General features: G+C 42.7%; 1 protein-coding gene across 4 annotated transcripts in view; it reads right to left on the bottom strand.

Moving 5' to 3' along the window:
• Nucleotides 1-16,039, bottom strand: part of DNAH9 (dynein axonemal heavy chain 9) — a 371,124-nt gene that overhangs the window by 290,103 nt on the left and 64,982 nt on the right. For all 4 annotated transcript variants that reach the window (XR_016223981.1, XM_070061398.2, XM_089317689.1 and 1 more), the window contains exons 16-19: nucleotides 14,485-14,681; nucleotides 13,967-14,391; nucleotides 1,472-1,694; nucleotides 771-937 (exon numbers count right to left, since the gene is read on the bottom strand). Coding sequence is in view for 3 of the 4 variants with exons in the window: in XM_070061398.2 (XP_069917499.2) it covers nucleotides 771-937; nucleotides 1,472-1,694; nucleotides 13,967-14,391; nucleotides 14,485-14,681 (1,012 nt within the window). In the remaining variant the exon portion in view is untranslated. The remainder of the gene's footprint in view (nucleotides 1-770; nucleotides 938-1,471; nucleotides 1,695-13,966; nucleotides 14,392-14,484; nucleotides 14,682-16,039) is intronic.

Here is a 16,039-nt window from a genome sequence, read left to right as displayed (position 1 = left end):
ACCAGTCAAAGATGGAAGAAGAGGAGAGGACCCAGTGCCCAATGCAGTTGGCACATTAGTAGACAGAGGACCATTCAGAACAGCATGTTCTCCTGATTGGAGCTCCTGATGCTGAGTAGTACTTGGGAAGCAAATCCCAGGTTGATGTGTCCACCAGGAAGGAAAGCTCTGAGAGAGAAACCCGTGTGTGTGTGTGTGTGTGTGTGTGTGCAGGGGGCAGAGGGGATGGAACACCTGTGAGTGATGCTTTCCATCCTACTCTACTTTGTTTGTGTAGAGATCCATTCAAACAAGTACAGAGATGTCTGACCATTGTCAAGAAAAAAAACTCCCTGAAGCAAGCCTTTACCTAAATCCTTCCTTTCAGCTACCAAAATGCCCTACCAAATTATTCTAGAATTCTCTCAGCCATTTTATAAAACCAAAAGGAAAGAAGTCTGTGATGATTCGGAATGTTAAGGTTTAGTAAAATTCTAGTGATTTTTACCATATGCAATCCCCCTACAAATTTGGAGATACAAGAAGCTTCTTGATTTTTTTTTTTAAGGCAAGGTGTTTCGCAGTGTTTGTACAGGCATTTCACACAGGTCGTGGTAGGACTCTGCCCACGCTGGAATCATGTTCTAATCAAAGGGTCTACATGGAAGGGAAGGTTGTTAGCTGGTCTTCCTTGGCTGAAAGCATATACAAACTTAACAGAGGTATCAATGGCGATGCAAAGATGGCCATGTCTACAGCAAGGCAGGCAGCAGAGGTGCATCGGTCCATACCTGAAGGGGGCTTCTTGGTGGAATCGCTCCCAGAACTGCTGCTGTTCAATGTCAAAGGCTGTGCATCTCTGGCGGAGGATGGCCACTTCATTCGCCTGCAGTGGGGCCACTTGCTGCCTCACGGTAATGGCCATCTTTTTTATGTTGTTCCATTTCTCAGGCAACTCCTGCAAAGGAAACCTCAGTATGGTCAGCCCCACAAGGTGCTCCCTCTTTGCGTGTGGTCCTGAAGCTGGGCAGATCCCACGTGCTTTCATGTATACTAAACCTCTCCTAACACCACTCCTCTTTGACCTGCCTTCCTGGTTGCCCATTCTCTCAACTATCACCTACTTCTCATTCAACACTGTCCTTACTCTGAACCTCTAGCCCAGGGACATTGCAGCTCATCTTTTTATGCCCCACATTTCCTCTTAGGCCAACTTGACATCCTTCAGACCTGACCTTCTTTCTCTGAGTTGAAAACTTGGTTCATTTGTGATTCTGGGAAAAATTCTCTTTCCAATCTGATTCTCTCACACATCTCCAGCATTACATATATATTGAGTTTGCAGAATGTACTAGACATGACACATATGTCAAAACACAGACCTTGACTCACCACCAAGCACTGTTTACTTCACTTACTTCAGCCCATCTCATCCCACTCTGAAATCCCAAAATTTTGACTTCTTTTATAAGAAATGCACAAATGTACTGACCTCCAGCTGATTAAACACTGTTCCTGGCAATTCTTGCTCATAGGTCTTCAGCAATTCAATAGTTTGCTTTAGGGGCTCAAACATTTCATCAGTGCTGCTCTGTCGTTCTTTCAGAGCCACAAGATGGCCCATGATCTCAACCAGTCCTTGGAAATCTCCTTTTTCGACTTTCTTGAGCAAGCCGTTCTCACTATTTTTTATGAACTCTTCAAGGTCGGCCAAGCTAATCAACACAAAGAGAATATGAGGAACTCTTTCGTACCTCAAAAGCAATATTTATTTCTTCCCTAACCATAATGGCTATTTTCTCACATAGCTCCTCAGCCTTGCTATGCACTCTGCATATGCTAAGCCCCAATGTTAAGAATATGGCCTTCTTGGGCATGTGATTCAGCTTAAAGTGCTCGTGTCCCATTTGTGTGTGCCTAGGTTTGAGTTCCAGCTCCTCTTCTGATTCCAGCTTCCTACTAATGCACACCATGAGAGGTGGCAGGCAGTGGCTCAAGTAGTCCCACTCATACGGCAGACCTGGATTGAGTTCCTGACTCCCAGGCATTTGGAGAGAAGACTGGTAGATGAGAGCTTACTGTCTGGCTCTCTCTCTCTGTACCTCTCAAATTAAAAAATAATAATAATAATAAGAGAATATGGCATTCTCCACAAGTGCCAAGGTTATAGAAGACCAAGACTGAGGCCTATCCCATGATGGAGGAGTTTTGGGAGTCATGATATCTCAATGTCATGTAGGATCCTGAACAAGAAAAAGGATGTTAGTGGGACAACTCATGAAACTGGAATAGGTCTGTATGTCTGTTATTAGTTCCACATAAAATATTAACACTCTGGTTTTGCTAATTTTGCTATGGCACACAAAATGCCAAAGGTAAAGGAGTACTCTTTGTATTATTTTTATAATATTTAAAATCTATGTATGAAATTAATATGAAATTATTAAAAGAAAACAAAACAGAAATAAAAAGTAAAAAAAAAACTGCTATGGTCACTAAAGTCAGATACATCTGGATTTGATTTTGACACTTATTATATTTTATTTAATTCATTTGAAAGGCAGAGAGACAGACAAACAGGTGGACAGATAGAGGACTCTCATCTGTTGGTTCACTCTCCAAATGCCTGCTACAGTTGGGATGGGCCAGGCTGAAGCCAGCAATCAGAAACTCAGTTGGGATCTCCCATGTGCGTGGCAGAGACCCAATTACTTGAGTCATCACCTGCTGCCTCCCAATGTTTACATTATCAACAAACTAGAAAAAAGAGTGGAGCCAGGACTTGATTCCGGGCACTCCGAGATGTGTGGGTCTCCAGTGACACCTTAACCACTGTGTCAATGCTACTCCTGATTTTGACACTTTCTAGACCAGAGCTGAGTCATTCAACATCTCTGAGCCCAAGACTCCTTACCTAGAAGATTAAAAAATATAATATTTCCCACTAGTTATTGAGAGTTGAATGAAATTCATTCTTTAATTCAAGAAATACTTATTGAACATCTATTATAAACCTTTGCATGTTTTAAATTCCTGAGAAAACAATGGTAAATAAGAAACAGACTTCAACCTTATGGAGGTAACATTCTGGTGGGGAAAATAAATTGAAACAGATCAATGAAATGAATTTTGTAGTTTCCACACAGTAGTGGTTGTTAATGGAAAAAATAAAGATAAGGGGGAAATAAAGACAGTATCTTCTATTGAATGGTCAGGGAAGGCCTTTCGGTGTAGGTGAAGCAGAAAAGTAAATGATGTCAAGGAGCGAAGCCACAGAAAGCAATGGGAGAAGAGCATTCCCAGTGGGGAGCTACATGTACAAAGGCACTGGGGTTAGATGAGGTTGTGTGTATTTAAAGAAAAGGGAGAAGTCAGGGAGGAAAAGCATGAGGAGTTGGGCTGGCACTGTGGCACAGGGGGTTAAGCCCCAGCTTGCAATGCCAGCATCCCATATGAGCACTGATTGGAGTCCTGGCTGCCCCACTTCCTGTACAGCTCCTAGCTAATGTACCTGAAAAAGCAGTGGAGATGGCCCCTGCCATTCATGTGGGAGACCCTGATGGAGTTCCAAGCTCTTGGTTTCAGTCTGGGCAAGCTCCAGCCATTGCAGTCATTTGGGCAGCGAACCAGTGGATGGAAGACAAGTTCTCTCTCCCTCTCTCTCTCTCCCTCTCTCTGCCTTTCAAATAAGTAAAATAAATCTTTTTTAAAAAATCATAAGGGGTATAGGAGGAAGCATGTGGATAGGAATCAGAGAATTAATGAGGGTCAGAGAATGTAGAGGCTTATTAGCTGTGGTAAGAAATCCAGATGTTATTTAATGTGTGAGAGTTCTGGGTAGGAAAGGCAAAATAGGATTTACATTTTAAAAAAGATCTGTAGCTGGAGGAGAACAGATTTTAGCTGGTGGCAGTATTGCTAGGGATGATGACATTAGTTATTATTATTTTATTATATTACATTAGATATTAGGGAGGCAAGAATGGAAACCAGGAGGACAGCAAGGAACCCTTGTGGTGGCCCAGGTGACAGAAGGTTTTAGCTTTGAGGTGGACAGTGGGTGTAAGAAGTGGTCAGACTCGGCCAGCGCCGCTGCTGACTAGGCTAATCCTCTGCCTGTGGCGCCAGCACCCTGGGTTCTAGTCCCAGTTGGGGCGCCAGATTCTGTCCTGGTTGCTCTTCTTCCAGCCCAGCTCTCTGCTATGGCCCAGGAGGGCAGTGGAGAATGGCCCAAGTGCACCCACATGGGAGACCAGGAGGAAGCCCCTGGCTCCTGGCTTCGGATCAGCGCAGCACATTGGCCGTAGCGGCCATTTTGGGGGTGAACCAACGGAAGGAAGACCTTTCTCTCTGTTTCTCTGTCTCTCTGTCTCTAACAAAAAAAAAAAAAAAAAAAAAAAGAAGTGGTCAGACTCAATAAAGTCCAACAAATCCCAGATTGAATGAATATTAACAAATGATCACATAGATACTTTTGTACAAAACTACAGATTACTGGAAGGAAAAAAAAAAACACATTAAAATTAGCTTCAGGCAAAGACAGATTTCTGCCAAAACAAAACAAAACAAAACCACGGAACAATTAGATCGATGGCTGACTGCTCTACCACACAAATGCAAGCCAGGACACTGGAACACAGGAGAATGTTTTCAATATTCCATGAAAATTTGATTTGTTCTCCTGCAACTTTTTCTTCCAAAAAAACTATTTTTTTCAAGAATAAGGCAAAATAAATACATTTATTAGAAAGAAAGAATGAGAAAGTTCCATCAGTAGACCTTGTTTAAATGTACTTCCAATGGATATACCTAGGTGGCAGGTGTATAATGTACAAAAATACAATGAGCAAAGATACTCATAAATATATTGGTAAATTTAAATAAACATTGGGTTTATAGAGAGACAAAGCATCATTTATGGGGCTTAAATAAATAACATAGGATAATCTAAATTACTAGGAATGATAGGAAATAATCTGATGATATAACATCTTTATATTGGTTGTGAGAAGAGTAAAAATCCTTATAAATTTATTTATTTTAAGGACCCTTATTTAAACAGTAGAACTACATAGTACAGCACCAAAACCAATAGAGAGAAAATGGAATAAGGAAAAGGAAAAAAATAAAACATAAAATAATTCAACTGAATAGCAAGGTTAGAAATAGAATAAGTAGAAAGCACATAAAAATGGTAGAGTTAAATCTAAATACAGCACAAGAAATGCTAATGAACAAAACCCTCCAGTTAAAGAATAAATATTGTTAAAGTGGATAAAAAATTCAGTTCTACAACTGATTACAAAATCTCTCCTTATGCAAGAGCATAGCAAGGATTAAAGCCAAAGGATAAAGATAAATACACCAAACAAAAACCACACAAAGGAAACTTTGTTTAGCTGTATTAACATAGGACAAACCAGATTTGACTGCAAGAAACACAGCTATTGACAAAGATGATCTGTAATGTTTGGTTGAAAGGTTCAATTTTCCAGGAAGATATGAGAAAAAAAATCAAACTGTGTATGCTTCTATAATATGTTTAAAATATGACACAAAAAGTGACAGAATTACAAGGAGAAATTGACAATACATCGTCAAAGTACAGTGATTTTAACACAGTTATCTCAGTAATTGATAAGCAGAGTTTTAAAAGGCAGAGAGGAAACAGGTTTGAACAGAACCGTTAACAAGCGTGATCACACAGGCATGCACAGAACACTGCACCCGCAGTCATAGAATGCACATTCTTTTCAAATGTGGACAGAACACTTCTAAAAATGGACTAAACTACCCTTTTATGAAGCAAAGTGCTATAATGTATAAACTTCCTCTGACTACAATGCCACTAAGTCAGAAACTAATAACAGAAGTATAATTAGACAAATCCCATGTTTGGAGATTTAAAAAGATCTAAAACCATTATAATGAGTATTAAATATATAGAACTATATTACAATGAAAATATGACATACTAAAACTTGTAAGATATAGGTAAAGTTATAATTAGAATTTATAAGTTTTAAACTTTTTTTTTTTTATTTTTTGACAGGTAGAGTTAGACAGTGAGAGAGAGAAAGACAGAAAGGTCTTCCTTTTTCCGTTGGTTCACCCCCCCAAATGGCCGCTACGGCCGGCACGCTGCGCCGATCCGAAGCCAGGAGCCAGGTGCTTCTTCCTGGTCTCCCATGCGGGTGCAGGGGCCCAAGGACTTGGGCCATCCTCCACTGCCTTCCCAGGCCACAGCAGAGAGCTGGACTGGAAGAGGAGCAGCCGGGACTAGAACTCTGTGCCCCAACTGGGACTAGAACCTAGGATGCCAGCACTGCAGGCGGAGGATTAGCCTAGTGAGCTGTGGCGCCGGCCAGAATTGATAATTTTAAAGGTTAGCATTCAAAATGACAGAGGACTCAAAATTAATAAGCAAAGTCTCTATCTTAGGTCTGCTGAAGAACAGAAAGTTAATCCAAGAAAAGTAGTAAAAGGAATTATTAAATCCAAAAGAATAAATTAAAATAAAAATCAAGGCATAACAGATAGGATCAATGAGTTTATAAAACAGTTCTTGGTAAATCTCTGATAAGACTGATCAAGACAGGAATTCAGGAAGGAAAAATTAATGAATAAGGAAAAAAGGTAGATATACTATAGACTTCACAGGGATTAAACATGTACAAAAATATCTAGTGCTAAAAATTTGAAGATTTACATAAGATTGATAAATTCTTAGAAAACATGACTTACTAAAAGTGTCTTACTAAGGAACAGAAAAACATTAATATTCCTATAACCATAAAAGAAATGATAGGTTACAATTTTTTCACAAAGAAAACTCAAAGCCCAGGTGGCTCAACAGGAGATTTAATTCAAACTTTCAAGGATCAGAGAATTCCAATATAACATCAACTCTTCCAGAGAATAAATAAGGATTACTTCCCAACTTGTTTTATGAAGCTAACAAAACCACAAAGCTAAAATCAGACAGACGGTATAAAAAAGTGAAAATTGAAGGCCAATCTCAACCATAAACACAGCTGCAACAATGCCAAACACAATAATCTGCAAACAAAATCAACCACTGGACACATTGGAAAAGATAATACCTTGTGTTGCATTTATTTCAGCAACACTAGGTTGATTAAAAATTAGAAATCAGATAATATATTCACCACTTTAACATTTTAAGGAGATAAACAGAATTATCTTAAAGGACTTAGAGAAAGTACTTGATAAAATTTTACATCTATTTATGTTACTCTTAATAAATTAGAAGTAAAAAGAAATTTCTTTAATCAGATAAAGAGGATCCACAAAAAACTCAGAATGAGTATGACATTCAGCAGTGAAATGTTGAATGTACTCACTTTAAGTTCAAGAAGAAGACAAGGGTGTCTCTCATTACTATTTCTATTCAACATTATACTGGAGCTTCTAGCAGGTGGGATAAGAAATAGAAATAAATGCATAAATTCTGAGAAGGAAAAAATAAAACTATTATAGATGATGGCTATATACTCAATAAACCCTAAAGAGTATACAGATAAATTATTAGAATTAGCATATTAATTTATCAGAGTTGCTTGCTACAAAATCAATATATAAAAATCAAACCAAGGAATTGGCATTTAGCTCAGTGGGTAAGTCTCTAGTTAAGATGCCTACATCTCACATTGGAGTACTTGGGTTTTATGCCCATCTCTGACTCCTGACTCCAGCTTCCTCCTAATGCAAACCCTGAAGGAAGCAGGTGATGGCTCAAGTGAATGGGTTCTTACCTGAACTGTGGGAGACCTGAATTGAGTTCTGGATCCCAGCTTTGGTTTTAGCCAAGCCCCAGCAGTGGTGAGCATTTGAGGAGCGAACCAATAGATGACAGCTTTCGCTCTGTCCCAATATGTCTCTCAAATAGATAAATAGATTCTTTTAAAAGATAAGTTTAGGGTTGAGCATTTGGCCTAGCAGTTAAGACGCCAGTTGGGACACTCAGACTTCATAGCAGGGTGCCTGTGTTTGAGTCCCAGTTCCTAGTTTCAGAGCTTTATTTGGCAGAGGTAGAAAAAGGCAACTCCCATTTCTGACTTACTCCTCAAATGTGCCCCTTGCTGGGGCTGGGCCAGGGGCCAAGCTGGAAGCCAGGAGATAGAATGCAATCCATGACTCCTATGTGGATAGCATGCCTCCTGTGATCTGCATTAGCAGGAAGCTTGAGTCAGGATACATGTGTCTGGGAATCAAACCCAGGTCTCCAACGTCGGATACATGTGTCTTTTCTGTTAAACATCTGTTCCCTAAATCTATTTTTAATTTAGTTTTTCTAAAGTACTCTCTTATCATTTATACTAGGAATCAAAAAAATTGATGAATAAATGTTAACAAAGATATGCAAATTATTTGAAAGGCAGCAATTACAAAATTTCATTGACAGACATTAAAAGAATGTGACAACATATATTCTTGAACATGAATACTCAATACTACAAAGATGACAATTCTCTCCAAACTAATCTACAGTCAGTACAAATATAATCAAAATCCCCTTAGCCTTTTTCTTCTACAAACTGATGAACAAAATTTATATTAAAAAGTAATGGCCTCAAAGAAGGAGGTACCTTTCTCTGAAGGGAGGAGAGAACTTACACTTTGATTATGGCCTTGTCTAAATAAGGTCAGAGTTTGTGAATTCAAGAGGCTTCCATAGCCTTGGCAGCTCATGACAAGAGCCTCAGGTGATTACCGACGTCATAAATAAGAGTGTCAATTGTTAAATCAACAACAGGAATCACTGTGCACTTACTCCCCATGTAGGATCTCCGTCCTTAATGTGTTGTACTATGTGAATTAATGGTAAAACTAGTATTCAAACAGAACTTTATACTTTGTGTGTCTGTGTGGGTAAAAACTGTTGAAATCTTTTCTTAGTATATATTAAGTAAATTATATACTAAGTTGATCTTCTGTATATAAAGGTAATTAAAAATGAATCTTAATGAAGAATGAGATGGGAGAGAGAGTAGGAGATGGGATGGTTTGCGGGTGGGAGGGTGATTATGGAGGGAAAACACACTATAATCCAAAAGTTGTACTTTCAAAATGTATATTTATTAAATAAAAGTTTAAAAAAAGTAATGGCCAAAATTATCTAGATATTCTTAATAAAAATTAATAATGTGTGGGACTTGTACTAGCAGATATCAAAATTTATTACACAGTTATAATCATATACATGTGGCAATAGTCATGGGGTTACTTAATGTAAAACACAATATTCTAAAACTTTTAGGAGAGAACATCCAGAGCATTATTAGGTTTTTAGGGCAAAACATTATTTAACAAGACAAAACGATAGCATAAGGGAAAATGTGGACACATTTGGCTACAGTGGAATGGCAAACTGCTCATGAAAACACAGTTAGCAGTATCTGTGAGGGATCTGTCCCAGGACACTCCCCCAACTCCCACCCAAAACTACACACCAAAATCCACAGATGAGTAAGCCCCTTATATAAAATGGCATTTTATTTGCATTTAACCTATGCATGCTCTCCTGTATACTTTAAATCCACAGATGGGGAATCTTCAGATGTGGAGGGCCAACCATATGCCAAAAATGAAAGACAGTGACAGGTCACGTAACAGGAGATTATTTGTAATCCAACTGGCAAAGGAATGTCTATAGCATATTTAAGAAACCTTGAGAGGGCTTGGCATTGCACATGCACATGCTCTTGGACCCAGCAATTCCACTCTCAGTGTATACCCTAAAGGAATGCTTGCCCTTGGACATCACAACATCCACCTAAGAGTGCCCACAGCAACACTGCTGATATTAGCAAAGCCATCAGAAACAACCCAGGGATTCAGCAACAAAAAAAGGACAGATGAGTTGTAATATGTTCATCTAATGGAATACAGCAGTGGCAAATGAATGGAATAACTGCTATTCTCTCAACATGGATGAACCTCAAGCACGACACTGAAAGGAACAGAACACAGAAAAACAGATGTTATACATTACTGCTTCACTTTCATGAAGTTTTAATGTACATATATGTACATATGCATACACATGTACAGTCATACATCACATTGCATCATTTTGGTCAATGAAAGACTGCTTAGAGGATAGTGGCTATGCAATATATTCCAGGTGTGTAGGAGGCAATACCATCTAGATTTGTGTAAGTGCATTCTGACATGTTTACACAATGATGAAATTGCCTAAAGACATATTTCTCAGGATGCAATCTCATCATTTAGTAAAGCATAACTGCACATAAGTATATGGTACATTCACACACACACACATTAAATACAGTAGGGATTGCATCCCATGTAGGGTAAGTAACATCTTGCAAGAAGGAAGAAGGATTTGATTAGAAAAGGGTGAAAAGGGCAATTTAAAAATATAACTAATATTCTTTTTCTTAGCTGAATAATGCAAGTGGATGTATTTTTTAAAGTTTATTTTCTTTATTTGAAAGACAGAGTTACAGAGAGAGGTAGAGACAGAGAGAGAGGTCTTCCATTCGCTGGTTCACTCCCCAGATGGCCGTAGTGGTCGGAGCTGCACGGATCCGAAGCCAAGAGCCAGGAGCCAGGACCTTCCTCCGGGTCTCCCACGTGTGTGCAGGGGCCCAGGCACTTGGGCCATCTTCTACTGCTTTCCCAGGCCACAGCAGAGAGCTGGATTGGAAGTGAAGCAGCCGGGACTTGAACCAGCGCCCATATGGATGCCGGCACCTCAGACCAGGGCTTTGACCTGCTACGCCACAGCGCCAGCCCCAAGTGGATATATTTTTAAAAATATTTTTCTCTAGGCCGGCGCCGTGGCTCACTAGGCTAATCCTCCACCTGCAGTGCTGGTACCCCGGTTTCTAGTCCTGGTTGGGGCGCCGGTTCTGTCCCGGTTGCTCTTCTTCCAGTGCAGCTCTCTGCTGTGGCCCCGGAATGCAGTGGAGGATGGCCCAAGTCCTTTGGCCCTGCACCCTCATGGCAGACCAGGAAGAAGCATCTGGCTCCTGGCTTCAGATCGGCACAGCACAACGGCCGTAGTGGCCATCTGAGGGGTGAACCAACGGAAGGAAGACCTTTCTCTCTGTCTTTTTCTCTCACTGTCTAACTCTGCCTGTCAAAAAAATATTTTTCTCTAAGTTGTAATCAGACTTTGTAGAGACAGAATGGGAGGTAAGGAAGTGAAGAAACCACGTATAAATCATAAATTGTGCTTAGAAGCTGCAGTGAATGTACAGGGGGGAAAACAATAAGGAAAAGGGATCTGTAAGGAGTTAAGAACTTGAATAGAGGAAGAGAGGGAAGAGGCAGGGCTTAGAAATCCAGTGTCAGCTTATCCACTGGCACAGGTTGGATAGGTAGGTTGCCGAAAGGTCAACCTTCCTATTTCTCTCATAATTGCTTCTAATTTCCCAGTGAGATGGGAAGCAAGGTTCTAAGAGCAGAGAGGATATCTGAGATTCAAGGAGGGAGAAGATAGGAAGGCCCAAGACTTGGGTCGCATCTTGGGAAGTGAGCTGTGGAAGGCCTATTTGAACTGTACATTCATGAATTTCATGTGAGACTGGTCAGAAGGGTGGTTTAGTTAGATTAGAGCAGTAAGAGCTGAAGGGGGATGGGAGTATCAGTGAGGAAAGCCGGCTTCATTTCTGACAGAGAGTGGAGTACCTGAAATGCAAGGCAAGGTGGGATTAATCCTGACTGATGAAGGAAAGGTGGAGATCACATAATTACATGGTGCGTAGTAGATGCTCAATAATAAAGGCTTTTATTTTTCTTGTTACTTCTGTCTTATCTAATCCTCAAGAATGCACACTCAAACTTCCCCTAAAGTGTAGCAAAGAGCTGATTTATGGAGCAACTGACGGTCAAAGCTGGAAGGTTCCATAGAGGAATCCAGTGGTATCTCCTTTCAGAGGTGAGGGTAGAGGGGTTCATGGACGAGAACTCAGGCTTGCTGACTCTCTACCATGTGTCCATCCAATGTAAGCCACTCTGAGAGTCTCCAAAGACCTACTTGCTAAATGTCCATGGCAGCTGCTCTCACCATGGCCTCCACCAACCAGGTGGGACCTTCCCAGCCCTGGAGGGACTGCCCCTCTCAAGACTCGTCAGTTCCTAGAGATGGCAATGACTGCCCTGCAAGTGGCTCTCACAATCTAAGTCACCATCCTTCTGCCCCGATCTGCCCAGAGCCAGATGGCTAAGGGACCACACTCTAAACACCATGTCCCATAGCCTGCTGATACCATTCAAACCCACCAAACATCAGCCTGTGTCCCCCTGCCCCACTGATTCCTTACCACAATAAACCACACATCCCAGGCCCAATGAATTCCCAAGATGGCAGTTTCCCATGTGGCTCTGTGTGGCATGGCATGCCCCCTTTTGTTGGGATCCATGAGTAACAAGCTATCTTTTGACGGCAGTTATCCCTGAATCTGTAGGCCCCACTACACCCAGTTAATCACAAAACCTACATTTTAAAGCATGCCCCAGGCTCTCGGATTACCAGACCTGCCAATGGAGAGAGGGACCCCAGAACAGCTGTGCCTCCAGTGGTGCTTCATTTTGGGTCATCCATCACTGTTCTGCCTCCCCCCACCCCTTTTTCCTTTTGCCCCTGAGGTCCCCAGTAAGCACAAGGCTTCAGGACTGTGGAAAAGTGGCTGCTGCTTCTGAACGAGCACACGGGAAGCCATACTTGAAACACACCCACGATGCTTTCCTGGGTGGCCAGCATCGCCATTACAAAGCCCCTGGAGTTTATTGGTAGACAGGTGACTCCTCCACCATGCCATTTCCCATCTGCTCATGGTTCCAGATCACACAACAGGGCAGCCAGAGCACTAAGATTGGCTTTCTGCTTAGGGCAGAGGTCAGCCTGGTTTCCTCGAGGGGTCATGTAATGTATAATCACCGAACAGAGGATCTGTAGCTACCCACCCACCTCCCTGAGATTCCAGTGGAGATGGGGGCAAAGGAGTCAAGATTCTGAGTGTGGCAGAGCTCTGGGGACAAGGTGAATGACTAGGGCACCATGTGGGGCAAATGGGTTACTCATGCAGAGGATGATGTTCTGGTTGAGAAACCTGAAGCTGGGCAGGGTGATCTAGATCCATACTGGAGCAGGCAGTCCCCGGATTAGTGTGGCACAAATAAGCACTCTGGAGTGTGGAACTGTGGTGATTTCCAGGAGGCAAAGCGGGACAACAGGAGACTAGGAGTGAGAGTCAGAAATAAAATCTAAGGGGCCCTTTAAACCCCTTCTGCTTCCCAGGCTTAAAGAGCTTTCAAAGTTGGGGCCAGCACTGTGGCATAGTGGGTAATGCCTCTGTCTGCACTGCCAGCATCCCATATGGGCTCCGGTCCAAGTCCTAGCGGCTCCACTTCCGATGCAGCTCTCTGCTATGGCCTGGGAAAGCAGTAGAAGATGGCCCAAGTCCTTGGGTCCCTGCACCGTCGTGGGAGACCCAGAAGAAGCTCCTGGCTCCTGGCTTCGGATTGGCCCAGCTCCAGCTGTTGCAGCCATTTGGGAAGTGAACCAGCAGATGGAAGAACCCCCCCTTCCCGCCTTTTTTTCTCTCTCTCTCTCCCTCTGCCTCTCTGTAACTCTCTGCCTTTCAAATAAATAAATAAATCTTTAAAAAAAAAAAAAGCTTTCACAGTCAAAGTGGTTTAAGAAGACTGGATCTGCTGTGATGATCTCTAATGTTATTTGCCACTTCCCAGGTGCCCCTCTCACACAGGGCACCAAGTGGAAAATAAAACAAAGAGTCCTCACCAGGCGAGTGGAGGAAAAGGGAGGGACTTAAGTCACCCTGGTGTCCAAAAACCTCGGGCCTGGTGATGTAATTTTTAATGTAACCAAGAAATCTATGGGGAAAAACACAAAGAAGATTTAAAATAATAAACAAGCAAACTAACAGGAGCTACGGTGTTCTGGCAGCCAGAGCTGCTGGGCCAACCATATTACCTGTTAGTGACATGATCCACGAGGTGCTGTTTGAACGTGAGGCTCCACCTCTTAATCACATTCAGCAGGGACGCTTTAAAGGGCCGCACGTCAATCTTCATCCAGCCGTCAATCACCTTGACCGGCTCCAGCCCACACACCTCCTCATAGAGCTTTTCGTAGGAGTCGATTTGGGCTTTAAACTGGGGGAGGAGGGGCGGAGTCTCTGGGATGCCCTCCTCGGCGTGGGCTTCCAGCTCCTCAGGCGTGAGGACGTGCCCATACAGCAGGAACTGCCCCAGCGTCTCTCTGCGGTCCTCCACGAAGAGGCAGGAGTACTGGCTGAAGCTGTGCCGATAGCCGCAGCAGAGGGTCGTCACGCTCTGCACCCGCCCCATGAGGGTGCTCCGCATGCTCACCAAATCGGCCATGCCCTCCAGGTCGACCTTGGGGTGGGGGTGGGACAAGAGCAGGCAGGAAGGTTACGCCAGCGCTAGGCAGGGAGCTCCAGTGGGCAAGATGGGTTGCAGACCCAGTACCTGGTAGTGCGGAGAGCCGTGGTGTGGGGAAAGTCTCGGCACCAGAGATGAGATCCCAAAAATGCTGCTGAGGAGACCCTCGATGATGTCGTGGAAGCCCCCCTTGATGCCGGGCTCCAGAGGTGGACAGAAAACTAATTCTGGCATGGCGAGGCTCAGTTGTGCTTCAAATATGGGGGTGAGTCCTGCCTTACATTCTGAAAAGAAAAAAAAAAAAAAAAAAAAAAAAAAAAAAACAATGGGCAACACAGACAAAGCAGAGCACCGCTTTAAAGGCACCAAAGTATTTCTTAGATAAGATGCTAAGAGTGCAGGGGAGGGGAAACGGAAAGTCTGCTAGCACTGCCACAAAGGGGAGAGTGACGCCTGTTGGATGGGACAGCTCTCGTGCAGGGCTCTCCTGGGCACTGCAGGACATCTACCCTGTCCAGTGACTGACAAACCCAAGGCAGTCCCCTTCCACATCCTCAAGTGCCTCGTGGTGGGCAGCACCGCGGTGAGACTGATTTTCCATAGGCAATTTCTAGAAAGCAGCTGATTTCTTCCAGTGCCACTGGCAGCCACTAGGGTGAATGGGGCATGTTTGCCAATGGTTGTAGGGGCATAAAAAATAAAGGGAAGTCACAGTGCTGCTTCTTTTCTTAAAAAATAAAAAGACAACTTATTTTAATTCTGTAGCCCTGTAGCGATAAAACTTTTAAACACAGTATAAATAATTCACAAATCCCCAATTACTTGCTAGACCAATGTGCCTTGTTAAATTTGGATCAAAATACCACATAGAGCAAGATGCACAAGTAAAAAAAAATAAATGTACAAATGCTTAAGCTTTTATCAACAATCACTTGTTTTCATATATCCTTCTGACTTTGGGAAGATTTAGGAGCCTGTTATGGACTGGATATTGGGAGTGTCAAGGAATACTCCCCAAAGTTCACTGTCTTCTTATTCCCTAGAAATAGAGAATGGACCTATTTCCCCAGCCCTATTTGTAGTCAGGTGTTGGGATGTGATTTCCTCACTTATGGAATGTGGGAAGAAGTGGTGGTGCCAGGTCTGTCTTGGCACCCTTGAGACAGAGGCAAGCTTCTTTATACATTCTCATTCCCCTCTGTGAGTAGACTTGAATTTGGTCATGGCTTAGCTCAATCACAGAAATGAAAACAAGGCCCCAGAAAATGGTAGAACCACAGGATGGTGAGAACTGGCCCACCAAACTGGAACGCTTACCTTGGACTATTACTTGGGAGAATAGAATCCCGTGTCCCGTAAACCCCATTACTGATGGAGTGTATGTTACTACACCTTACTCATTCACCCTGACTAAAAACAAACAAGGAAACAAAAACTGCAGGATTCTCTCGAAGATATTTAAGACAGGGCCGGCGCCACAGCTCACTAGGCTAATCCTCTGCCTGCGGTGCCGGCACCCCAGGTTCTAATCCTGGTTGGGGCGCTGGATTCTGTCCCGATTGCTCTTCTTCCAGGCCAGCTCTCTGCTGTGGCCCAGGAGTGCAGTGGAGGATGGCCCAGGTCCTCAGGCCCTGCACCCACA

The sequence above is a fragment of the Oryctolagus cuniculus genome, chromosome 17, assembly GCF_051225735.1.
Source record: "Oryctolagus cuniculus isolate XC-2025 breed Fujian yellow rabbit chromosome 17, ASM5122573v1, whole genome shotgun sequence".
Taxonomy (NCBI): Eukaryota; Metazoa; Chordata; class Mammalia; order Lagomorpha; family Leporidae; genus Oryctolagus; species Oryctolagus cuniculus.
Note: the sequence above shows the minus strand (reverse complement) of the source record. Positions and strands in the feature narration are given on the sequence as shown.